We start from the raw sequence: 27,926 nt of genomic DNA, 5'->3' as shown, positions 1-27,926 counted from the left end.
CTGCAGGCGCTGGGCGCTCTGAAGGCAGAAGGAGTGGTGGTCCCTGTTCCTCTTCAGCAACACGGTCACGGTTTTTACTCCAACCTGTTTGTGGTCCCAAAGAAAGACGGGTCTTTCCGCCCGGTCCTGGACCTAAAACTGCTCAACAAACACGTAAAGACCAGGCGGTTCCGGATGGAATCCCTCCGCTCCGTCATCGCCTCAATGTCCCAAGGAGATTTCCTTGCATCGATCGATATCAAAGATGCTTATCTCCACGTACCGATTGCTCCAGAGCATCAGCGCTTCCTACGCTTCGCCATAGGAGACGAACACCTTCAGTTCGTGGCACTGCCGTTCGGCCTGGCGACAGCCCCACGGGTTTTCACCAAGGTCATGGCTGCAGTAGTAGCGGTCCTCCACTCTCAGGGTCACTCGGTGATCCCTTACTTAGACGATCTGCTGGTCAAGGCACCCTCTCAAGAGGCATGCCAGCACAGCCTCAACGCTACTCTGGAGACTCCAGAGTTTCGGGTGGATCATCAATTTTCCAAAGTCAAATCTGACACCGGCCCAATCGCTGACATACCTTGGCATGGAGTTTCATACCCTCTCAGCGATAGTGAAGCTTCCGCTGAACAAGCAGCGTTCACTACAGACGGGGGTGCAATCCCTCCTTCAGGGTCAGTCACACCCCTTGAGGCGCCTCATGCACTTCCTGGGGAAGATGGTGGCAGCAATGGAGGCAGTCCCTTTCGCGCAGTTTCACCTGCGTCCTCTTCAATGGGACATCCTACGCAAATGGGACAGGAAGCCGACGTCCCTCGACAGGAACGTCTCCCTCTCTCAGGCAACCAAAGCTTCCCTGCGGTGGTGGCTTCTTCCCACTTCATTATCGAAGGGGAAATCCTTCCTACCCCCATCCTGGGCGGTGGTCACGACGGACGCGAGTCTGTCAGGGTGGGGAGCAGTTTTTCTCCACCACAGGGCTCAGGGTACGTGGACTCGGCAAGAGTCCTCCCTTCAGATCAATGTTCTGGAGATCAGGGCAGTGTATCTGTGCAGGTGACTTGTTACAGAACACACGTCCAGCTGCGGTTTGGTCCGGGCAATTGCACCTCCGGTTCTACCGGCTTCAGTTTTCCCCTACTGCCTGAGGACATAGAATGACTACACTGACACAGCACATGCAAGAGTGTGCATCAGCTACTACAAGTTTCCTGCTTCACTGCTTTTTAGCAGTTCTCTCCAGGTGGAGATAGGATTCAATTGAGTACCAGCTTATGGTTATTCCCCTGTGTTTTGTGACCAGATACATGCTGCCCCTTCCCTCTTTGGCACCATACATATAGGTCTTATTCTGTAGCACCATTCTAATGCTACACACAGTATAGAATCGATGTACTAGCATCGAATACCCTTGACGTATATACCGTTCCAATTATGGGTATGCGAATTGACACAGTGATAAACATATGAGAATCTACTCATTTCCATAATTCCTAGTCCCTTACCGAATATTCGCATACATTTGATTGTGCATGATAATAGTCCATGTTGACGAAGGCCTGTGGCCGAAACGTCCAGTTTGTTGGACCATATTCATTTTTTCTGAAAAAAAGCATTCAAGGAACTATTGTGTTAATAAAAATATTGTATACAACTTTTTGCATTTTGCCTTTTTTCTGGGAGTTGTAGTGTGCCGGGGTTACTCTTTTCTCATGTGCTATTTTTTACCCTAGAGCACCTACTTTATCGGTGACGCGGCGCTTCTCTCCTTTATATATATATCTGGCCCTAAAAGCGTTCCAGCAGTGGCTGGAAGGCAAGCAGATCCGAATTCAGTCGGACAACTCCACAGCGGTGGCTTACATCAACCACCAAGGAGGAACACGCAGTCGGCAAGCCTTCCAGGAAGTCCGGCGGATTTTGATGTGGGTGGAAGCCATGGCCTCCACCATATCCGCAGTTCACATCCCGGGCGTAGAAAACTGGGAAGCAGACTTTCTCAGTCGCCAGGGCATGGACGCAGGGGAATGGTCCCTTCACCCGGACGTGTTTCAGGAGATCTGTTGCCGCTGGGGGATGCCGGACGTCGACCTAATGGCGTCCCGGCACAACAACAAGGTCACGGCATTCATGGCACGTTCTCACGATCACAGAGCTCTGGCGGCAGACGCCTTAGTTCAGGATTGGTCGCAGTTTCAACTCCCTTATGTGTTTCCTCCGCTGGCACTGCTGCCCAGAGTGTTACGCAAGATCAGGGCAGACTGCCTCCGCGCCATCCTCGTCGCTCCAGACTGGCCGAGGAGGTCGTGGTACCCGGATCTGTGGCATCTCACGGTCGGCCAACCGTGGGCACTACCAGACCGACCAGACTTGCTGTCTCAAGGGCCGTTTTTCCATCTGAATTCTGCGGCCCTCAACCTGACTGTGTGGCCATTGAGTCCTGGATCTTAGCGTCTTCAGGATTATCTCAAGAGGTCATCGCCACTATGAGACAGGCTAGGAAACCAACGTCCGCCAAGATCTACCACAGGTCGTGGAAAATATTCCTGTCGTGGTGCTCTGCTCAGGGTTTTTCTCTCTGGCCATTTGCCTTGCCCATTTTTCTGTCCTTTCTTCAGTCCGGATTGGAAAAGGTTTTGTCACTCGGCTCCCTTAAGGGACAAGTCTCTGCGCTCTCTGTGTTTTTTCAGAAGCGCCTGGCCAGGCTTCCACAGGTACGCACGTTCCTGCAGGGGGTTTGTCACATCGTCCCTCCTTACAAACGTCCGTTGGAACCCTGGGATTTGAACAGGGTGCTGATGGTTCTTCAGAAACCACCGTTCGAGCCAATGAGGGATATTTCTCTTGCACGCCTTTCGCAGAAAGTGGTGTTCCTAGTAGCAGTCACTTCACTTCGGAGAGTGTCTGAGCTAGCAGCACTGTCATGCAAAGCCCCTTTTCTGGTGTTTCACCAGGACAAGGTGGTTCTGCGTCCGGTTCCGGAATTTCTCCCTAAGGTGGTATCCCCCTTTCATCTCAATCAGGATATCTCCTTACCTTCTTTTTGTCCTCATCCAGTTCACCAATGTGAAAAGGATTTGCACTTGTTAGATCTGGTGAGAGCACTCAGATTCTACATTTCTCGTACGGCGCCCCTGCGCCGCTCGGATGCACTCTTTGTCCTTGTCGCTGGCCAGCGTAAAGGGACACAAGCTTCCAAATCAACCCTGGCTCGGTGGATCAAGGAACCAATTCTCGAAGCTTATCGTTCCTCGGGGCTTCCGGTTCCCTCAGGGCTGAAGGCCCATTCTACCAGGGCCGTGGGAGCGTCCTGGGCCTTGCGGCACCAGGCTACGGCTCAGCAGGTGTGTCAGGCAGCTACCTGGTCGAGCCTGCACACTTTCACGAAACACTATCAGGTGCATACCTATGCTTCGGCAGATGCCAGCCTAGGTAGGCGAATCCTTCAGGCGGCGGTTGCCCACCTGTAGGACGGAGCCGTTACGGCTCTATTATGAGGTATTATTTACCCACCCAGGGACTGCTTTTGGACGTCCCAATTGTCTGGGTCTCCCAATGGAGCAACAAAGAAGAAGGGAATTTTGTTTACTTACCGTAAATTCCTTTTCTTCTAGCCCCAATTGGGAGACCCAGCACCCGCCCCTGTTTTTTTGTGTACACATGTTGTTCATGTTGAATGGTTTCAGTTCTCCGATATTCCTTCGGATTGAATTTACTTTAAACCAGTTTATAATTTTTTCCTCCTTCTTGCTTTTGCACCAAAACTGAGGAGCCCGTGTGAGCACGGGGGGTGTATAGGCAGAAGGGGAGGGGCTTTACACTTTTAGTGTAATACTTTGTGTGGCCTCCGGAGGCATAGCCTATACACCCAATTGTCTGGGTCTCCCAATTGGAGCTAGAAGAAAAGGAATTTACGGTAAGTAAACAAAATTCCCTTCTTTCAGGATAGGGAGCCCCACGTTATGGGGAGCCCCCCAGCCTAAAAATATCAGTCAGCAGCCGCCCAGAATTGCGGCATCCATTAGATGCGACAATCCCGGGACTCTACCAGGCTCATCCCGAATTGCCCTGGTGCGGTGGCAATCGAGGCAATAAGGAGTTAACGGCAGCCCATAGCTGCCATTAAGTCCAAGGTTAATCATGACAGGCGTCTGAGACACATTCCTTGATTAACCTGTAAGTGAAAGTAAATAAACACACACCCAAAAAAATACTTTATTTGGAATAAAAGACAAAAAAAACACCTTCTTTGACCACTTTATTAATCCCCAAATACCACTCCAGGTCCAGTGTAATCCACACGAGGTCCCGAGACGCATCCAGCTCTGCTACATGGAGCTGATAGGACCGGCCGTAGAACACCGCTGTACGCTGTGAGCTCCATACAGCAACTGAAGGAAGTCGCGCTGTCAGCGGAGACGTCACTGAGGTAATGCCTGTGTGCGGTGATGATGGGTGCGGTAGTGCCGGGGTGTGTGCTGTGATGATGGGTGCGGTAGTGCCGGGGTGTGTGCTGTGATGATGGGTGTGCTAGTGCCAGTGTGTGTGATGATTGAGTGCGGTAGTGCCTGCGTGTGCGGTGTTGATAGGGGCAGTAATGCCTGAGTCTGTGGTGATGATGAGTGCGGTAGTGTCGGGGTGTGTGCGGTGATGATGGGTGCGGTAGTGCCGAGGTATGTGTGATGATGATGATGATGATAATGGGTGCGCTAGTGCCAGTGTGTGTGATTATTATGAGTGCGGTATTGCCTGCGTGCGCGGTGATGATAGGGGCGGTAATGCCTGCGTCTGCAGTGATGATGGGTGCGGTAATGCCGGGATGTGTGTGATGATGATGAATGCGGTAGTGCCTGTGTGTGCAGTGATGATGGAGGCTCTCTCTCTCTCTCACGGCTAGAAAACTTAACGCAACGCGTTATTTCCCAGGAATCCGTTGCCGTTATTATCACACTATTTGCAAGGCATCAGTCACATGCGTCACACAACGCAATGCAACGGATGCTGTTCAACGCAAGTGTGAAAGTAGCCTAAGAGACCTATTCACTATTGAAGTGACTTTGGGGGACCTTTATACTGTAAAACCCATAAAAGTGATATTTTAAAACAGTGCCCCTCAACATACTCAACACTGCTGTTATGTAGTTTATTACCCATCAGCTGTTGTTCAGGAATTAATGCAAAGTGACACAACAGGAAAGAGAAATGTTTTTTTTTACCTCCTAAATGTCGCTAACGTTTGAACAAGTCACCATAGCCTTGGCCGTGAACTGCAGTGGTAACAATCATGACCAGACAAACATGATCTCAGGGTGCTGATGGGGTAAATATGATCCCACCCCACAATCAGTTAAGCACCTAGATGCTGAAGTCACTATTGACAGAAGTATCTACGGGGTAAAACAGCCATGGTCGGTGCCAACACAGATGATGACGGATGTAGCAGGGTTTCAGCTATAATGGACACCAAACAACTACTTAAAGATATATTGGTGGTCACTAACGGTCCCGTCACACATAACGAGATCGCTAACGAGATTGTTGCTGCGTCATAGTTTCTGTGACGCAGTAACGATCTTGCCAGCGATCTCGTTATGTGTGACACCTACCAGTGATCAGGCCCCTGCTGTGACATCGCTAGTCGTTGCCGAAGCGTCTAGACCATTTTCTTCAAAGGTGATGTCCTGCTGGGCAGGACACATCGTTGTGTTTGACACCTAACCATGACCTCCTATACAAGTCGCTCATCGTTACTGCATTGTTGGTAAGGTCTGACTGTGTAACATCTCACCAGCGACTTACCAGCGATCCTTATCAGGTTGTATCGTTTTCGGGATCGCTGGTAAGTCGTTAAATGTGACGGGTGCTTAACTCTAGAACTACTGGACTCGTGACACCTATATAGAAATACATGGTCCAAAGTAGTCAAAATGACTACCTCAGTAGTTCTAGTGTTAAGGGGTTAACAAAAGTAGATACATCTGCAAAAATCAGTGATGGGATTGATATCAATCTGATGGAGCACGTGCTGTAGATTTGTCTTGTTAGAAACAATGAGACATTATCTGGCAACAGAATGAATCAAAAGCTGAAGAACAATGGCTGACGCACAATGCCAGCATCTAGCTAGAGATGTAAACTCTGAATCTGCACGTCTTCCTGCCATATTGCTGCAAAAACAGACTGACGACTGCAACAAGAGAGTAAAATGTTAGTATGATGAGCCACTTGCGTATCCTACATAAATCTAATATCACTGCATGTACGATCCTTTGTCTTAGGCTCTTCACAAAGTGCGAATATCCAACCATCACATCAGTCTAGAATTTGGAAAACTGGAACATTCACAGTTTCTTGGTTCTTCTTTGGCACATCATGAAAACAAACATAAAAAAACCTAAAACAAGTTACTAGAAATCAAACCCTTGAGTAAAAGTAGTATTCAAGTATTTTATTCAGTGTTAGAGTGGTTGGTAGGGGTATGAATACACAACTTGAATTTGTGCATACATATTTCCAAGGTCACTTAACGTATCTGCTCCAGATTTTACTTTTCTCGTCTGTATTCAAAATTCTGCAGGCTTCTCAAATTAACAACAAGTTTGACCCAAGAAGTTATCTGCTGTAATGTTAGTATTCCAAGGTACAGTACTATGCTTGGTTTAGTAGTAACAGTCCAAAAAGTATATGGCCAGTGGAGGCAAGGAAGGTTGTCCTGAACAGAATGCAGGGAGTTGTACACAACTTTTACATTGATGACCTATCCTTTGGATAGGTCATCAATGTGTGATCGGTTGAGGTCTAAAAACCGTCATCCCCGCTGATGAGCTGTTCTTAGTGGTGTCAGCAGGCAGTCGGAAATGATCAAGGGGGAGGTGGGGCGTTTCAAATAAGTCTGGAAGAACTCAGACTGTCCTAAAGACTACAAGGCACCTTCTTAAAGAGAATATCAGATTTAGTATCAGGTGTCCTGAGACGAGATGGGGGGGGCATACTTCGCTCTTTCCTTACCGTTCTATATATATATATAGAACACGCCTGCATTCCTTAGCTTTATCACCACTTCTGGCTCATAAGTAAAGCAGGAGTGTGTCTTGAGGGTCTTATCTTAGCTACTGAAATGAATCTGTCAGCCCCCTTCGCACACATCACTGAGGACTAGCCAACATGGGAATTTCATTTGTGTCAAGTATACACTGCAAGCAGAGCTGTGTGCAGCGAGGCTGACGGCTGAAGAACGCACCTTTGGAAATAACAGTAAAATATAAATGTATATATATTTACATAGAGAATACAGTAAAGGATAATTTTGAAATAAACTGCTGTTAATAATTTCCTTACTAGTTAGTATATAGGACGTGGTCAATGTGGTTTCCATGGCTTGTAGCCAGCAGTCATCCGTAATGATAGAAACTTACCTATACAATACACTGAGAATTCACTGCCTGTGTAAGAATCAGCTGGTGTCACTATGGAGTACATGGGGGGGGGGGGGGGTGGTCCTGATGAACGTAACTTGTGACCATCAATGAGAGCTTAATGTGGCTTTCAAGATTAGAAAAGTTGGGGAGCACCGACCTGGAGGATTGTAACTAGGATAGGATAGTGGCTACTCTTCTCTGAAGCATAAAAAAAAGTGTATGATCTGGAGGGAACCATTTTTGGCATATTCCCATGGAAATAATAAAGGGAACATGTGAGGTGCAATATGCACTCATAGCCACGAGCAGTTCAGGGTGCGTATTAGTAATCCTATCCTATATGCCCTCAGTCCCTGTATATAGTAGCATAAATAAACAGATCTTTAGAAAAATATTTCTAAAGATCATTTCTTACATGCTAAGGAGGCCAGGGACTAGTCCCAAGGGCATTACTTGGCACCCCTCCCACAGGGGTGTGCTAACATGCTATGTGGGCCAACTAGACATGTCAAGTAACGCCCTTGGGACTAGTCCCTGGCCTCATTAGCATGTAATAAATGATCTTTAGAAATACTTTTTCTTAAGATCCCTTTATCTATGCTAGTGTATACAGGGACAGTTATACAGGGATTAGCAGTATGCACCCAGAACAGCTCATAGGGTTCTGGCTGCATATTGCACTTGACAGGTTCCCTAGGTAAGGCACTAAGTCTGAGCCAGTCTAGAAATCGAGAGAAAATGAACTTTGCTGACAGTACAGTAGGTAGACTAATCACTCAGACCAGATATTCTCTTACTGCTAATAATTGGACACACTATGGCACCTGAATGTCATTAAAACTGTATCCTCACTAGTTTTGAGCGAGCTGTACTCATAATAAGTTGATGCTTGGATGGGTGCGACTTGAGTATGCAAGTGTAATGTAAGTCAATGCAGGATGCAAGAACTTTTCCAGAAAATCTTATGGGAAAATGCGTGAGTTCTCCTTTGACTTTCGGTATACCCGGGTACTCGAGTAGCGCCCATCCGAGCAACAACTGCTGATTACGAGTACCGAGCATGGTAGTGCTCGCTCATCACTAACCAATCCCTACTAAATGAGTGTGGTCCAGTCATTGTACAAAAGAGCATACATTGTATGAACCCTTCTGCTCCCAGGACAGTTTTTCCAGTTTTTGCAAAGTCAAAAAGTGAATTAGGCTGGAAATCCGTGGGCAGATTATGGAGCCAAGGGCAGGAGGGGATCAGCAGCGACAATTATTGTAAACACATTTAGGGTGATAGACAGTGCTGGGGCACCAAGTCTGCTCTAATAATCTCAAATAATCACATGATACTTTTCCCACGTGATTTAATCGTTCCTTCATTAAAGTCAGTGAGGAAACTACTGGCATAACCGTAGCTGGGCTCAGAATAATATCTACAGAAACGGTGACCTCAGGTCTTTATATTCTCAGGACACACAGGACCGTAGCTACACAGACATATCTAGAAGTGTGCGGGTTTCTATTCCAGACCAGATGCATAGATTCCCAGTGGCCGCTTATGGCTGTAACGTTCTGTCTCTAAGTATTGCAGAAAAACTGCTGCTGTAACAAACAAACGACAACTGGATGATTTTCCCATTTGGGGAATTCGCCCTCTTCAAGATCACATCCCAGAACTGAATCCACATATTGAGCTGCGAGGACCTTGTGTGATGATCAGCTCTTGGCGATACCATCAGATGGATGAAGGTGGTAAGAAACTTCTATTTACAGAACGGTCATCTCGCACATTATTGTAGCTTTGCAGTAATTATAAGTATCAGTCACTAAAAGTCATTGCTGTTCCACAAAGACTAGAACATAATGAATCCGTCACCATTGATTAAGCCACTATTGGGACGATTTCCAATCAGCTCTCCCAGTATCGCCACCATCCCTTCAAGCAGAACGGTTTACTGCAAGAACAGCTGTGTGCAGACTGCCTGCGTGTCAGCGGGCGACGTCACAGAATGGCCAATTGTTCTGGGGTCTGTGAAGATCTCGTAGTCGTTACCACCCTGAAAAACAAAGCCGGAGAGAGGTTACAGCTTCCACCGCTCACAATACAAGTTCATGCTTTCCGGCTTAAGCCTCTGTCTATTCTTCCTCTATTATACTGGGGTTAGACTGTGCATTACATGATAGCCATACAATACATTATTATGGGATGATCATGTTTCTGTGTATGTGAGGGATTACGTATGGGAGCAAGAGGCTGCGCAAAAGAATGAAGGAGAAAAGTAAAATGACCTACTGTTCACATTACCATGTTGTCTTATATGCAAGTTATATTATCCTGAAGCTAGATTCTACAAACGTTATATTGGCCGGTGTGAAGATGGCAAGATTTCTATATATTTATTTTTTTTTAAATTAGATTTTTTTTCTACATATCACAATCCACTGCCAAAAATATTTTAAAAAAACCCCAAACATTTGAGATTTTGCTAAATCCACAAGTAGAAAAATAAAATCTGTGCTGCATCAACATGGAAATCATTGACCCTTTGTAATAAAGAAGATGAAATCTGCAGCAAAATCTCTATGCAACGTGAATGTCCATCTTTCATCAGCAGCTTGTTTTATGTGCAGCCACCACTAGAGGGAGCTTAGTGCGATTTCTGTTATGAGATCAGTGTATTAAAATATGCAGCAAGTTCTTACTCCCCCTGGTTGCCACTGCAGGTATCCAGCATATCTTTTATAAACACTGAAGTGTTTCATGGCCCATATGCAGACTGAGAAGTCCACACCTGCCACGCATCTCCTGACCTCACCAAGCAGGCTCCTATATGCCTTTCTGGCTGCTTTTTTGGGTCAAGAGGTGTGTGATCAGTCGGTACATTGTGGCTTAAATACAGATTGTGAGATAGTAGACACTGAATTCAGTCTAGATAGATGATCCAGTGTCTACTAAGAAACTAATTAACAAGGCATTGTTGAAGAACTTGAATAATAATATATATATATATATATATATATATATATATATATATATATATATATATATATATATATATATATATATATATATATATATATATATATATATATATATATATATGACACAAAGGGTGGTTAGTACGTACTCGGACTGGGTCTCAGTTCATAGTGGGGTACCACAGGGGTCAGTATTGGGCCCGCTTCTTTTCAACATATTTATAAATGACCTTGTTGGGGGCATGCGGAGTAGAATTTCAATATTTGCAGATGATACTAAACTCGGCAGGGTAATCAATACAGAGGAGGATAATTTTATATTACAGGGAGATTTATGTAAATTGGAGGATTGGGCTGAGAAGTGGCAATTGAAGTTTAATGTAGATAAATGTAAGGTCATGCACTTGGGTAGAGGAAATAACATTTATGATTATGTACTTAATTGTAGAACACTGGGTAAAACAGACACAGAAAAAGACTTGGGTGTATGGGTGGATGGTAAACTTCACTTTAGTGGACAGTGTCAGGCAACTGCTGCCAGGGCTAATAAAATAATGGGATGTATTAAAAGAGGTATAAGTGTTCATGAAAAAAATATACTTCTACCTCTGTACAAGTCACTAGTGCGACCGCACTTAGAATACTGTGTACAATTCTGGTCACCGATATATAAGAAGGACATAGCTGAACTGGAGAGGGTGCAGAGAAGAGCCACCAAGATTATTAGAGGAATGGGTGGGCTGCAATACCAAGACAGGTTATTAAACTTGGGGTTATTTAGTTTGGAAAAACTAAGGCTTAGGGGGGGATCTAATCACAATGTATAAATATATGAGGGGACAGTACAGAGACCTTTCCAAAGATCTTTTTACACCTAGGCCTGCGACTGGAACACGGGGGCATCCGCTACGTCTTGAGGAAAGAAGGTTTAATCATAATCACAGACGAGGATTCTTTACTGTACGAGCAGTGAGACTATGGAACTCTCTGCCGCATGATGTTGTAATGAGTGATTCACTACTAACATTTAAGACTGGACGCCTTTCTTGAAAAATTTAATATTACCAGTTATGTATATTAGATTTTATGACAGGGTGTTGATCCAGGGAACTAGTCTAATTGCCGGATGTGGAGTCAGGAAGGAAATTTTTTCCCCATTGGAACTTGTTTGCCACATTGGGTTTTTTTTTGCCTTCCTCTGGATCAACATGTTAGGCTACGGGTTGAACTAGATGGACTTAGAGTCTCCCTTCAACCTTAAAAACTATGATACTATGATATATATTTTTATGACAGATATGAACCCTCAGCAGTAATTAAAAAATACTTCTGTGCTTAAGAACAAATGTGATTTAAAGGGAACCTAACAGCTTCCCCGGGCGCCCAAACCACCACCATGTATTTACAACTATCTTTACACCTTTCCTAACAAACCTTTTTTTTTCGTATTGATTCTTTCATTTGCCAGAAAACTATTGTATAACTCCGGACTGACTAGTCAAGGGGGCATTGCGTTCCCCAGACTAGTCATCGCATTGATCATTTGATCACAGCCCTATGGGTAGAAGTAACATGATTTGCGTCACTGCCGGATCTTTGCAATTTTCGGTCTCCCGGATGATGAGCAGTAAGTGGGGTATACAAATTCTGGCTTCATTAGTGCACGCCCAGGGAGCTGATGATAACATAGGACACAGCCATTTTCAAAATTGGCGGTAATGGCTGAATGAGCTTTTTGTCACTGCTGTCCACCTGGGCATGTGCAGTGCTGAAACTGGGGGGCATACACCCACTTATAGTGCGTATTGTAATGGAACAGGAAGAACTGTAGAAGCTTAGAGGAAACACCAGGTGGCGCTGTACTAAATGGCATAGGAACCGCAATTCACCTCCTTAGATCCTGATGAAGATACCAAGCTGTGGGAGAAACAAGTTATTTGTGCTAATAAACTCCATACGCTAATTTATATATCTCATCCGGTCAATTGTGGTTTCTATGCCATTTAGTGCAGCGCTCACTAGTGCCACCTGGTGTTTCCTGTGAACCTCTATAGTTCCTCCTGTTTTTGCATTGTTGTTCCCCTAGAGGGAGTGCGGGTCCCGGGATTTGGCAGCAGAAGTGCCCATAACGCCTTTGTGGAATCCTGACATATGTTTTGGTGTTGTGTCGGCAGCACAGCTGTCAGAGGTGCGCAGTAAGCTGTACGACCATCTGTACATTTCTGTTGCTGCACCAGGAAGCACTGCTTGTAAATCACTGCCTTCCTGACAATGCAATAAAAAAACACAAGGATCGCGTGGTAATACTCTTTTTGCCAGTCATATTAGGCTGCTTTCACACATCCGGTTATTGCAGTGCAGCTCAATCCAGCTCAAAAACCTATGCAACGGATGCGGCGAAAAAAACGGATCCGTTGCATAAGTTTTTCCATGCAGCCCGTCCGTTTTTTGACGGATGCGGCTTGATACTGAGCATGCGCAGTGCAAAAAAAACGCATGCGGCGGCCGGCGCGGTTTTTTCGTTGCACAAAAAAACGTGCCAGGCAACGTTCCATCCGGCCGCCGCATGAGCTAAATACGGTTGCGTTTTTTTTGCAAAGCGCCGTATTGTGCCGCTCAGCAAAAAACGGATGTGTGAAAGCAGTCTTCCTCAGGCTCACAGGGACACGACGATGACACAATTAGTGGGATTACTCACCTTAGGAAGAACAGCGCCTCAATGACTAGTCACCCACTAATTTTCATATCATCTTTGCACACCAACTTGTTTTTTTGCCATATGCAGTAATCAATAAGACACTAAGAGCTTATTAGGGAAGCTACAAAGATGGCAATTCATATATGATGGCGGATTGGGGGACCTGGGGAAACTGTCATAGAGAGAGGCCGCTATGAATAGGAGTAATGTCTAGAGTCAGTGAGAATCCCGAGATACAAATCATCTAAAGTGGACAAATAGCACAGAGGCGGCCCATGGAGGAGGAAGCGTCCGGCCCACAAACGACCTACACCGACAATGGTTAGGAGACAAATGTTACGTTACAGCAGATTATGAAGGACTGAAGCCTTATCTAAAGATATTGGCCACATACGGGAGGTTTATTTTTCTCAAATGGATGTATTTGTAGCTAAAAATCATTCTAGCAATTGAGTTTCATTAAAAAATGTTGCAGTTTGGGTTATACAGGCTTTCTATCTCCTACAGTCAACTTTGATGTGGTCAGTGATGATTTATTAACACATTTTCTATAAAGTGCGGTGAAATAGATGAATGTACAGAAATTGTATAGTGTTTAGCGCATAAAATGACTCCATTCAGCCCATAAGAAACCTCCTCTGAATACTCACCGGCATGGTTTTATCACCAAAGAAGTAGATTTGGGAAAAGGCCTCCTTCTCCAGAATCCCTAGGCAGTATGTCTTGTCCCAGCCAGTGGGGAACACATCAAAGCTGATCTGCCCACCTATTAGCAAAGAAAAGGTTCGTACCATGGCATGTCACCGCGTTTACCCTTTAGGGCCCTGTACACATCGTAGAGGACAATAATTCGGTCCATTTCTTCCCTGCAGGGCCTGATTGACAGCGCTTCATACTCTACCTATTGAAAATGTGAGACCTTTGCCATCAAACTCCTTACGCAAATCTGCAACAAACTTGTCTCGAAAATGTTCTTTCTAAAAAAGCAAAAGAGAAGAACTTTCAATCATTCATCAAACCAATGACTGACAGTTTAATCCGTAATAGGAGATATTAAAGGGGTTGTCTTTGCTTATGCAATTCAGGGCCCCATTAGAAAGAATAACAATGGATACCTCCTCCTGCAGCATTGACGTTCCTGCAACGTTGGCACTGCTGGGTCTGATATTGTTTTGTCAGGTGACTGCTACAGCCAATCAGCGCTACTGAACAGCTGCAGCTAATCTGTATTCCACCACAGCAAAAATGGCTGCAACGGGGAACTGCAGCAGACACAACATCACATCACCTGCCGCAAAGACAGGCGCTATGAGAGGGGGGGGTGACGTCCACAGAACAGTCACAATACCAATTGTTCTGTGCTCATGAAAGCGTGGTCGGCCAGTCTAAAAAAAACTATTAAACACCCATTGATCGTCTGGTGTAAATGCAGTCCTTCAAGTTACTTATGCGCTGAAGATTTATTGCAGAAATAGTGTGATATTGTGGGTTGTGTATCATTTTGTGTAGGTTCGTATTTTAGGCATGCTGCTCTGTCCATTCTTTGGATTATTTGTCCTGTCACTGAGTTATAACGCCCTGCAGTGCTTCTGTCCCTAGGTGTGAGGGAGGGGCCCTGGAATCCACCCAAATTCTCTGTTTACCAGGGAGATTATTCATTTTGGCTGGGAAAGACAAGTGAAGGAGTAAGAGTGATCCACTGAGGGAGAAGCTGACACCCCAAAGAGACTGTGAGAAACCCGATTTCCCTGGAAAAGGACTGCTGGAGGATTGTGACTGATTTATCCTCTGTGTGAGAAGCTGAGACTCCCCAGAGAGACCTCGACATTTATCCCTTACTGGACTGTATTAGTGTTCCTGGATTATTTTACCCTGTGTGTGGTGGATTATTTGATGGACCTTCTGAGTTGCTTGGAATAAATGTTCTTTGGATTGTTCAATCATCTATTGCTCTGTTGATTGTGTGATATCGGAGAAGGATCTCGTGACAATCAGCGACATCTGTTCTATACATGTGAATGGGGTCGCTTCCGCAGAATGTGCTTGGATTTATTTCAAACCCCATTCAGGTCAATATAGCAGACGACTAAAATGTTCAAAAGAGATTTACCACATGTGAACTTATCCTAATAGTCTAGAGTCAGGGGGACTGGCGGCACCGGAGCACCTTGACTTTTCGTAATGAGTGCTAAGTGCTCATAAAGTGCTCTCCCTGGTCTGAATAGCACACTGACTCTGTATGAGCGCAGAAAAGGGAAGCTGAGAAAAACACAAGACAGCAGGACACATGGGTGGATCCTGGAGATGTGAGTATGCCTCTAGACAACAAGTATCACCCCACTTGATTCTACCCTAGGCCACCAAGGAAACATACTATGACAGCAGGTTTCATATGTAATTAATTTTAATGAAGAAATGGTCACCCATGCTTGGTGACATGCTGTTCAAAATCTATGGGTACAATGAAGATAAATGACTGCTGTATTTAGCTACCAGTCCCATATACTAGCCTCAAATTGCCAAATTGTGTCCTACATATTAGGAAATCGGGCATTAACATCTTCACTTCCCAACACTATAAAACAAGCTGATATTAACCAGGTACATTTTTTTTCAGTCTGGTTACTAGGGTCCCAATAATGCCATTCATTAGTGAAACTGTTCCACCCACCTTATCCAATTCATAGAACTCAATCCGTTCCTCCTGGGTGCAGTTCCTTCCAATGGGCGAGACATTCAGCATACCATCCCGAAATTCAACAAACGTTCCCCTGAAATTACACAACAGCTAGAAGTTCGGCTTCTGGTAGGAATATTTGCTTTTTATGTATAAATGTCTCGTGTGATTGGGGACTTACAGAAAAAGTGACAGGATTGATATTGGAAGGTGAATGTGATAATATTTGATCATTTTAATGTAAAAGAGAACCCGTTATCAGGATTCTGCATGTTAAAGTGAAGGTGCGGCCATAATGGTGCGGTTATACAGATACAATACATACTTCAGTGAAGAAATCTGCAGCCTGGTTGTTTAATCAGTGTGGGTTTCCTAACTTTCGGTGCATTGGAGCGGGACTGTGAGGGTGAGGAACGAGGGGGAAAAACTGGGAGGGAGAAAAACTGGGAGGGGGAAGGGGAAACACTGAAAGGGGACCATATTTCTGCCTCGGCCTCTCTGCTGCCTCTGGTGTCTGTATCAGCCTCCTGTTTAAAATGTTGCTTCGGCGTTGTCTTAGCCGCAGATGGCATTTGTACCGATCAATCTCTTGGCAGTCTTAAAGGAAACCTGTCACCAGTTTTTCGGCCTATAAGCTGCGGCCACCACCAGTGGGCTCTTATATACAGCATTCTACCATGCTGTATATAAGAGCCCAGGCCGCTATGTAGAATGTAAAAAACACTTTATAATACTTACCCAACGGTCACACTGCGGTGGAGTTGGGCCATGTGGGCGTCTCCGTTCTCCGGTGCCAGCGCCTCCTCTTTCGGCCATCTTCGTCCTCCTCCTGAAGCCTGGGTGCATGACGCATCCCACATTATACACACTCGCCGGTCCCGTGCAGGCGCACTACAATACTTTGATCTGCCCTGCTCAGGGAAGATCAAAATGCACCTGCGTAGGACCTCAATACCGTCGAGTGTGGATGATGTAGGAGGCGTCATGCACCCCGGCTACAGAAGGAGGACGATGATGGCCGAAAGAGGAGGCGCCGGAGAACGGAGACGCCAATCTGACTCAAATCCAACGCAACGCGATCATTAGAAAATGTTTTTTTACATTCTACATAGAGGCCTGGGCTTTTATACACAGCCGTATAACATGCTGTATATAAGAGCCCAGTGGTGGTGACTGCAGCCTATAGGCCGAAAAAAAAAAAAATCGGTGACAGGTTCCCTTTAAGTAAAAATAACTCCGGTGGCAGCGCATGCACAGCCACCATTATGCTGAGGACCGGATATCAATCTGTCCAAGCGACAACAGCAAACTTTAAAACAGAAAGCAGATACAGACACCAGAGGGGCCGGGGACGAGCTGGAGATCCACAGTCCTGTCCAATGAATCAAACGTTTATTACACCCAATCATAAAATGCTGATTAAACAACAACAACAACAACAACAACAACAACAACAACAACCAGGATGCAGATTTCTTCACTAAAGGGATCTATTGAGTGTGTATAAGGCTATGTTCACATGTTGATTTTTTGCTGCAGGCAAAACCTGCTATCATGGCAGTAGAGAACCAGCTTACAAAAAAAACATAAAAATTGCTGCGATTTTGGAGGGCGTTTTTTGTTGCAGATTATATGTGTCATTTGCAGAGATGGGCGAATAGTGAAATATTTGGGGTCGGATTATGCTATCCTAGTACTATTCCAGTATTCATCACGAATAATTAATCTGATGCAAGTCAATGCGGAACCTGAGTGTTATTCTGGGAAATCTTCAAGAAAAAGTGCTCACGTTCTCCATTGACTTGCATTAGATTCACTATTTATGATGACTAGTACTTGGATAGCATACTCCGAATCCAAATATTTCACTATTCGTCCATCTCTAGTCATTTCTCTACAGCACGTTTAATAAAGTTAGTTTTATTCACCAAAAACAACTTTTTGCAGTGATTTTGCACTGCCTCACTGCTTTCTATTGTGAAAAAAAACACAAGAATTGACATGCTGCAAAATAAAAAAAAAAAAAAAAAAACACAGCAGGTTCAATCAGGAAAAAGAAAACTAAAAGCAATTGTGTGCATGAGATTTCTGAACTCTCATAGCTTTTGCTGTTAATGTAAAAAGCAGCTTATAAATTGCATAAAAAAAATGAACAAAAAAAACGCTGCGAAAACACAAGGTGTGAACATGGACTAACAGCGCCATTATGGCCATGCCTTTATTTTAACATGTAAAGGCCTGACGACAGGTTGTCTTAAGTGGATTGTCCGGCTCTCTAACGGCTGCTTTACACGCAGCGACATTACTAGCGATGTTGCTCGTGAAAGCACCCGCCCCCGTCGATTGTGCGTCACGTGCAAATCGCTGCCCATAGCGCACAATATCGCTAGTACCCGTCACATGTACTTACCTTCCTATCGACGTCGCTCTGGCCGGTGAACAGCCTCTTTTCTAAGGCCCTGTGCGCACTTGCCGGATTTTACCGTGGATTTCCTGTGGATTTGCTGCATGTTTCACTGCATAAAATGTTCATAACATCTCTGCGGTGATTCAGCAGTAAATCGTATGGGAAAAAAAAAAAAGCTGTGCGCACTATGCGGATTTTGACAGCTGAATGTTTTCCTGCGGGATTCCCGCAGCAAAAACAATTGCATGTCACTTCTTTTCCGCAGGTCCCTGCAGTTTCGAGGGCTGGCAGATCAATCACCCGCTGACTCGGGGTCGGCGGAGGATTGATCCCTGGTATCTGGCCAGCTGCTGATACCCATATAAAGTTTATGGGGAACAGAATCTGGTCCAAAGGGGTAGGAGCAAGCGCTTCATACTCACCGATGACCGGGCGGCTGTCACACTGCTCCCGAGGAGGCTCTTATCTTCCTGAGCCGCCGCTCATTATTCCATCTCGTATTTACTTCCATGCTCACCGGTGGCTGTGATTAGTTGCAGGCAGACACACCCCCACGCTGAGTGACAGCTGTCTCACTGCAACCAATCACAGCCGCCGGTGGGCGGGTCTATAGCGTATAGTAAAATAAATAATTAAAAAAAAAAAAAAGAAATGGCGTGCGGTCCCCCCCAATTTTGATAACCAGCCAGGATAAAGCCTCACAGCTGGGGGCTGGTATTCGCAGGATGGGGAGCGCCACGTTATGGGTAGCCCCCCAGCCTAAAAATATCAGCCAGCAGCCGCCTGGAATTGCCGCATCCATTAGATGCGACAGTCCTAGACTTTTCCTGGCTCTTCCCGTTGCCGTGATGCGGTGTCAATCGGGGTAATGAAGGAGTTAATGGCAGCCCATAGCTGCCGCTAAGTCCTAGTTTAGTGATGGCAGGCGTCTATATGACACCCCCTCATCACTAAACTGTAAGTGAAATAAGCACAAACACCCCAAAATCCTTTATTTGAAATAAAATACAAAAAAGCCCCCTCTTTCACCACTCTATTAACCCCCTAATAACAGCCCTCCAGGGTCCGACGTAATCCACAAGATGTCCCACGACGCTTCTAGCTCTGCTACACCTGGCACTCACAGTGAGCGCCATATACCATGACTGCTCACTGTGAGGGTCAGGACGCAAGTGAAGTGAGCTGCCGGGATCAGCGGTCACTTCACTTATGTGCTTTGCAGTGACAGGTGGAGGACTCCCGGTGGAGGACTCCCGCTGTCACTGCACATCCGCTGACTGAAGTCACTGCTGATCTTATACTCACCTTCTCCTGTGAGGCTGCCTCCGGACACTGCTCATCTGCTTCCAGGCCGGCTTATGCATATGCAGTTATACAGTGCACAGCTGACCCGCAAACAGCAGAGCGCCGGAGACAGTCGCGCGGGACAAAAGCACCACGGACAGCAGGAGCGGGAAGAACTGTGAAATCCCGCAGGGAAAAACCTGCGTCAATTCTGCACCAAACCCGTAACAATACGCAACATTTTGCATGCGGATTTCAGTGCGGATTTTTTGCGTTTTTTTTCCCGCAGGTGCGGAAATCTTTAAGAGCCTGCAGAATTTTCTTAAGAAAATTCCTTTTTCCAGTGCGCACAGGGCCTAAGGGGGCGGTTCGTGCAGCGTCACAGCAACGTCACATGGCAGGCGTCAAATAGAAGTGGAGGGGCGGATAGTAGCCGCATGAAAGTCACGCCCATCTCGTTGCCGGAGGATGCAGGTACGGTGTTGTTCATAGTTTCTGGGGTGCCACACGTAGCGATGTGTGCTGCCTCAGGAACAACGAACAACCTGCGTCCAAAAGCAGCAACGATATTTTGGAAATGGACGACGTGTCAACTGTCAAGGATTTGGTAAGTATTTTGCATCGTTAGCGGTTGTTCGTACGTGTCACGCGCAACAACGTCATTAACGAGGCCGGATGTGCGTCACGAATTCCGTGACCCCAATGACATCTCGTTAGCGATGTTGTTGCGTGTAACAGGGCCTTAAGATAATGAGCACTATTGGGACAAGATCCATAGAAAAAGGTCTATGGCTTTGAAAGTCACTGCCAAGAAAGGCTCCTGCTCTGGGAAACTTTGCCACCCATGGACTAAATGCCCCCAATCTGTAATGGACACTGACAGCTGCACAATGATGACATTTCTTTTGTTAAAGAGTAAAATAAAACACATTGTACAGGTGCATCTTAATAAATTAGAATATCATCAAAAAGTTAAATTTCAGTAATTCAATATAAAAAGGAAAACTCATTATATAGAGTCATTACACACAGAGTGATCTATTTCTATATATTATATAGAGTCATTACACACAGAGTGATCTATTTCTATATATTATATAGAGTCATTACACATAGAGTGATCTATTTCTATATATTATATAGAGTCATTACACACAGAGTGATCTATTTCTATATATTATATAGAGTCATTACACACAGTGATCTATTTCTATATATTATATATAGTCATTACACACAGAGTGATCTATTTCTATATATTATATAGAGTCATTACACACAGAGTGATCTATTTCTATATATTATATAGAGTCATTACACACAGAGTGATCTATTTCTATATATTATATAGAGTCATTACACACAGAGTGATCTATTTCAAGTGTTTATTTCTGTTGATGATTATGGCTTACAGCCAATGAAAACCCAAAAGTCATCTCAGAAGAAGGGAATTTTGTTTACTTACCGTAAATTCCTTTTCTTCTAGCTCTAATTGGGAGACCCAGACAATTGGGTGTATAGGCTATGCCTCCGGAGGCCGCACAAAGTATTACACTCAAAAGTGTTAAGCCCCTCCCCTTCTGCCTATACACCCCCCGTGCTCCCACGGGCTCCTCAGTTTTGGTGCAAAAGCAAGAAGGAGGAAAAAGAATTATAAACTGGTTTAAAGTAACTTCAATCCGAAGGAATATCGGAGAACTGAAACCATTCAACATGAACAACATGTGTACACAAAAAAACAGGGGCGGGTGCTGGGTCTCCCAATTAGAGCTAGAAGAAAAGGAATTTACGGTAAGTAAACAAAATTCCCTTCTTCTTTGTCGCTCTATTGGGAGACCCAGACAATTGGGACGTCCAAAAGCAGTCCCTGGGTGGGTAAAATAATACCTCGTAAGAGAGCCGTAAAACGGCCCTTTCCTACAGGTGGGCAACCGCCGCCTGAAGGACTCGTCTACCTAGGCTGGCATCCGCCGAAGCATAGGTATGCACCTGATAGTGTTTCGTGAAAGTGTGCAGGCTCGACCAGGTAGCCGCCTGACACACCTGCTGAGCCGCAGCCTGGTGCCTCAAAGCCCAGGACGCGCCCACGGCTCTGGTAGAATGGGCCCTCAGCCCTGATGGAACCGGAAGCCCAGCCGAACGGTAAGCTTCGATAATTGGCTCCTTGATCCACCGAGCCAGGGTTGATTTGGAAACCTGTGACCCTTTACGCTGGCCAGCGACAAGGACAAAGAGTGCATCAGAGCGGCGCAGGGGCGCCGTACGAGAAATGTAGAGTCTGAGTGCTCTCACCAGATCTAACAAGTGCAAATCCTTTTCACATTGGTGAACTGGATGAGGATAAAAAGAAGGTAAGGAGATATCCTGATTGAGATGAAAGGAGGATACCCCCTTAAGGAGAAATCCAGAACCGGACGTAGAACCACCTTGTCCTGGTGAAACACCAGGAAAGGGGCTTTGCACGACAATGCTGCTAGCTCCGACACTCGCCGAAGAGAAGTGACTGCTACTAGAAAAAAACCACTTTCTGCGAAAGTTGTGAGAGGGAAATATCTCTCATTGGCTTGAATGGTGGTTTCTGAAGAACCATCAGAACGCCGTTTAGATCCCAGGGTTCTAACGGCCGCTTGTAAGGTGGAACGATGTGACAAACCCCCTGCAGGAACGTGCGTACCTGTGGAAGCCTGGCTAGGCGCTTCTGGAAAAACACAGAGAGCGTCGAGACTTGTCCCTTAAGGGAGCCGAGCGACAAACTCTTTTCCAGTCCAGATTGAAAGAAGGACAGAAAAGTGGGCAAGGCAAAAGGCCAGGGAGAAAAAACCCTGAGCAGAGCACCACGACAGGAAAATTTTCCACGTCCTGTGGTAGATCTTGGCGGACGTTGGTTTCCTAGCCTGTCTCATAGTGGCAATGACCTCTTGAGATAACCCTGAAGACGCTAGGGTCCAGGACTCAATGGCCACACAGTCAGGTTGAGGGCCGCAGAATTCAGATGGAAAAAACGGCCCTCGAGATAGCAAGTCTGTTTGGTCTGGTAGTGTCCACGGTCGGCCGACCGTGAGATGCCACAGAACCGGGTACCACGACCACCTTGGCCAGTCTGGAGCGACGAGGATGGCGCGGCGGCAGTCGGTCCTGATCTTGCGTAACACTCTGGGCAACAGTGCCAGCGGAGGAAACACATAAGGGAGCTGAAACTGCGACCAATCCTGAACTAAGGCGTCTGCCGCCAGAGCTCTGGGATCTTGAGACCGTGCCATGAACATTGGTACCTTGTTGTTGTGCCGGGACGCCATGAGGTCGACGTCCGGCACCCCCCAGCGGCAACAGATCTCCTGAAACACGTCCGGGTGAAGGGACCATTCCCCTGCGTCCATGCCCTGGCAACTGAAATAATCTGCTTCCCAGTTTTCCACGCCTGGGATGTGAACTGCAGATATGGTGGATGCCGTGGCTTCCACCCACATCAAAATCCGCCGGACTTCCTGGAAGGCTTGCCGGCTGCGTGTGTCGCCTCGGTGGTTGAAGTATGCCACCGCTGTGGAATTGTCCGACTGAATTCGGATCTGCTTGCCCTCCAGCCACTGCTGGAACGCTTTCTGGGCAAGATACACTGCCCGTATGTCCAGAACGTTGATCTGAAGCGAGGACTCTTGCTGGGTCCACGTACCCTGAGCCCTGTGGTGGAGAAAAACCGCTCCCTACCCTGACAGACTCGCGTCTGTCGTGACTACTTCCCAGGATGGGGGTAGGAAGGATATCCCCTTCGATAATGAAGCGGGAAGAAGCCACCACCGAAGGGAAGCTTTGGTCGCCTGAGAGAGGGAGACGGTCCTGTCGAGGGACGTCGGCTTCCTGTCCCATTTGCGTAGGATGTCCCATTGAAGGGGACGCAGGTGAAACTGCGCGAAAGGGACTGCCTCCATTGCTGCCACCATCTTCCCCAGGAAGTGCATGAGGCGCCTCAAGGGGTGTGACTGGCCTTGAAGGAGAGATTGTACCCCTTTCTGTAGTGACTACTGCTTGATCAGCGGAAGCTGCACTATCGCTGAGAGGGTATGAAACTCCATGCCAAGATATGTCAGCGATTGGGCCGGTGTCAGATTTGACTTTGTAAAATTGATGATCCACCCGACACCCTGGAGAGTCTCCAGGGTAGCGTCGAGGCTGTGTTGGCATGCCTCTTGAGAGGGTGCCTTGATCAGTATCCAAGTACGGAATCACCGAGTGACCCTGAGAGTGGAGGACCGCTACTACAGTAGCCATAACCTTGGTAAAAACCCGTGGGGCTGTTGCCAGGCCGAACGGCCGTGCCACGAATTGCAGGTGTTTATTTCCTATGGCGAAGCGCAAGAAGCGCTGGTGCTCTGGAGCAATCGGTACGTGGAGATAAGCATCTTTGATATCGATCGATGCAAGGAAATCTCCTTGGGACATTGAGGCGATGACGGAGCGGGGGGATTCCATCCTGAACCGTCTGGTTTTTTACATGTTTGTTGAGCAGTTTCAGGTCCAGGACCGGGCGGAAAGACCCGTCCTCTTTTGGGACCACAAACAAATTGGAGTAAAAACCGTGGCTCAGTTGCTGAAGAGGAACCGGGATCACCACTCCTTCTGCCTTCAGAGTGCCCAGCGCCTGCAGAAGAGCCTCGGCTCGCTAGTGAGGCGGGGATGACCTGAAGAATCGAGTCGGGGGACGAGAGGTGAACTCTATCTTGTAACCGTGAGACAGAATGTCTCTCACCCAGCGGTCTTTTATTTGTGGCAGCCAGGTGTCGCAAAAGCGGGAAAGCCTGCCACCGACCGAGGATGCTACTAGAGGAGGTCGAAAGTCATGAGGAAGCCGCTTTGTTAGCGGCGCCTCCGGTGGCCTTTTAAGGACGTGACTTAGACCGCCATGCATCAGAGTTCCTTTGTCCTTTCTGAGACCTTTTGGACGAGGAGAATTGGGACCCCCCCCCCCCCCCCCCCCCCCCCCCCCCCCCCCCCCCCCCCCCCCCCCCCCCCCCCCCCCCCCCCCCCCCCCCCCCCCCCCCCCCCCCCCCCCCCCCCCCTCCCCCCCCCCCCCCCCCCCCCCCCCCCCCCCCCCCCCCCCCCCCCCCCCCCCCCCCCCCCCCCCCCCCCCCCGCCCCCCCTGCCCCCCCTGAAAGGACCGAGACCTCGACTGCCCTCTCCTCCGTTGGGGTATGTCCTGTTTGGACTGGGGTAAGGATGTATCCTTTCCCTTGGATTGTTTGATGATTTCATCCAGACGCTCGCCAAACAGCCTGTCGCCAGAAATTGGCAAACTGGTTAAGCGCTTTTTGGAAGCAGAATCTGCCTTCCATTCCCGTTGCCACAAGGCCCTGCGGAGTACCACCGAATTGGCGGCCGCGACCGCCGTACGGCTCGCAGAGTCCAGGACAGCAATAATAGCGTAAGACGCAATTGCCGAGGTCTGGGTGGTAATGGATGCCACTTGTGGCGCGGCCGTGCATGTGGCTGCTTCAATTTGTGCTTGACCTGCTGAGATAGCTTGTAGCGCCCATACAGCTGCGAATGCTGGGGCAAAAGAAGCTCCGATAGCTTCATAGATGGATTTCAACCAGAGCTCCATCTGCCTGTCAGTGGCATCTTTGAGCGAGGCCCCATCTTCCACTGCAAGTATGGATCTAGCTGCCAGTCTGGAGATTGGAGGATCCACTTTGGGACACTGAGTCCAACCTTTAACCACGTCAGGGGGAAAAGGATAACGTGTATCCTTAAGGCGCTTAGAAAAAACGCTTATCTGGACAAGCATGATGATTCTGGACTGCCTCTCTGAAATCAGAGTGGTCTAGAAACATACTCGGTGTAAGAGAAGCTGACTCCTCCGCCGGAGGAGCTGAGGGAGAAATATCCAGCATTTGATCGATGGACGCAATAAGAACGTTCAGTATGGCGTCCCCGTCTGGAGTATTAAGATTGAGAGCGCCCTCAGGATCAGAATCCTGATCAGCTGTCTCCGCAGTATCAACCAGAGATTCCCCCCGCTGAGACCCTGAACAATATTATGTCGAGGGAAATTCTAAGCGAGCCCGCTTAGTCGGTCTGGGGCTGGGGTCTAAGTCAGCACCCTCAGCCTGGGATGTATGAGATACCCCGGGAGGACATTGTTGGTCCAACTGAGGGGGGCCAGGGAACAATGATTAAACAGAGTCCCTTTGCTGAGATACCGGCCTGGACTGCAAGGCTTCTAGTATCTTAGCCATAGTCTCAGAGAGTTTTGCAAACTCCGTCCCCGTCACTAGGACAGTGTCAACAGGTGGCTCCCCCTGGGCCCCTCTTAGCAGAGGCCCTGGCTGAAGAAGTATCACAGGGGCCGAACATTGCACACAATGAGGGTCAATGGAACCTGCCGGCAGCTGGGTCGTACAAGCGACGCAGGCAGCATAATAAGCCTGTGTTTTTGGCACCCCTGCCTTTTGTGGTCGCCATGCTATTGTTTTCCCTGAGTAACACACTAGGGTATATAGCCAGAATGAACTGTGCTCATACAGTGTAAAATATATACTAAAAACAAATAATGTATCAGTACACTACAGCACCATGAGGCTAGCACCAACAGGTGCTGCTTACCAGCCGCCTAAAGCGGTTATGAGGCCACCAGAGACCGTGTCTGGGTCTCTCAGGGTTTGTCCCTCTCTGCAGCGTCGTAGGAGCTGACAGGAAATGGCTGCGGCTTCCTGACGAGAGGAGGGAGCCGTGGGCGTAGCCGAGGTTCTCACACTGTGCACAGTGAGGGGAGTGGAGTATGGAAATCATACTCCAGCCCTCAGTGCTGCTCTTCCGTGCAGCGTCCCGCCCTTCCCCTGCCTGTCAGGGCTGAGGGCGGGAGAAAGGGAAACTAGGCCGCAAGCCAAGCCGGGGACTCGAGTATAAGCGTGGCCGCCGTAAAAGCGCGGCTAACGCCGAAGTCCCCGGCGAACTACAAGTCCCAGCCGCGCCGCAGTTTCCCATGGCAGCGGCGGTTAGCGCGGTAGCCCCTACATATAAACACACTCAGCGACGCTGAGTGTGTAATGGCACAGTTTAACCCGGTCCCCCGGTGCACTAGCACACCCAGCAAGGCTGAGGTGTTGCCGTGCGCGGTCCCCACAGGGATACAGAGTACCTTCACGTAGCAGGGCCATGTCCCTGAACGGTACCCGGCTCCTATCCAGAAGGCTCCATAGGAGTTGTGGATGAAGCACGGTCTCAGTGCCTGGAGACCGATAGGATCCCACTTCACCCAGAGCCCTGAGGGGGATGGGGAAGGAAAGCAGCATGTGGGCTCCAGCCTCTGTACCCGCAATGGATACCTCAACCTTAACAACACCGCCGACAAGAGTGGGGTGAGAAGGGAGCATGCTGGGGGCCCTATATGGGCCCACTTTTCTTCCAACCGACATAGTCAGCAGCTGCTGCAGACTAATCTGTGGAGCTATGTGTGCAGGTCTGCCTCCTTCGCACAAAGCAAAAAACTGAGGAGCCCGTGGAGCACGGGGGGTGTATAGGCAGAAGGGGAGGGGCTTAACACTTTTGAGTGTAATACTTTGTGCGGCCTCCGGAGGCATAGCCTATACACCCAATTGTCTGGGTCTCCCAATAGAGCGACAAAGAAAATTAGAATATTATATAAGACCAACTGAGAAATTGATGTTAAACGTTGAAATGTTGTCGCCTACTGAAAAGTCTGTGCAGTAAATGCCCCAGTACTTGGTTGGGGATACTTTAGCATGAATTACTGCATCAATGCGGCGTGGCATGGAGGTGATCAGCCTGTGGCACTGCTGAGGTGTTGTGGAAGCGCAGGTTGCTTTGATAGCAGCCTTCAGCTCATCTGCATTGTGGGGTCTGGTGTCTCATCTTCCTCTTGACAATACCCCATATATTGTCTATCGGGTTTAGGTCAGGTGACTTTGCTGGCCAATCAAGCACAGTGATACTGTGGTTATTAAACCAGGTATTGGTACTTTTGGCAGTGTGGACAGGTGCCACGTCCTGCTGAAAAATGAAATTTCCATCTCCAAAAAGCTTGTCAGCAGACAGCTGCACTGACTTGGGTCTTGATAAAACACAGTGGACCTACACGAGCAGATGACATGAATCCCCAAACCATCACTGATTGTGGAAACTTCACACTAGACCTTAAGCAGCTTGGATTGTGGCCTCTCCACTCTTCCTCCAGACTCTGGGATATTGATTTCCAAATGAAAATTTACTTTCATCTATAAAGAGCACCTTGGACCACTGAGAAACAGTCCAGTTCTTTTTCTCCTTGGCGCAGGTAAGACACTTCTGGCATTGTCTATTGGTCATGAGTGGCTTCACACAAGGAATGCGACTCTTTTAGCCCATGTCCTGGATACGTCTGTGTGTGGTGGCTCTTAAAGCACTGACACCAGCAGCAGTCCACTCCTTGAGAATCACCCCCAAATTTTTGAATGACCTTTTCTTAACATTAATCCTAGCAAGGCTGCGGTTATC

General features: G+C 47.4%; 1 protein-coding gene across 1 annotated transcript in view; it reads right to left on the bottom strand.

Moving 5' to 3' along the window:
* Positions 1-7,956: 7,956 nt before the first annotated feature.
* Positions 7,957-27,926, bottom strand: part of PMM2 (phosphomannomutase 2) — a 24,631-nt gene continuing 4,661 nt past the window's right edge. The window contains 4 exon segments of the mRNA XM_075317902.1: positions 7,957-9,451; positions 13,722-13,837; positions 13,973-14,048; positions 15,743-15,842. Coding sequence (XP_075174017.1) covers positions 9,347-9,451; positions 13,722-13,837; positions 13,973-14,048; positions 15,743-15,842 — 397 coding nt within the window. The 3' untranslated portion in view covers positions 7,957-9,346.

This window comes from Anomaloglossus baeobatrachus, chromosome 7 (assembly GCF_048569485.1).
Source record: "Anomaloglossus baeobatrachus isolate aAnoBae1 chromosome 7, aAnoBae1.hap1, whole genome shotgun sequence".
NCBI lineage: Eukaryota > Metazoa > Chordata > Amphibia > Anura > Aromobatidae > Anomaloglossus > Anomaloglossus baeobatrachus.
This window is presented reverse-complemented; position numbering and strand designations above follow the sequence as displayed.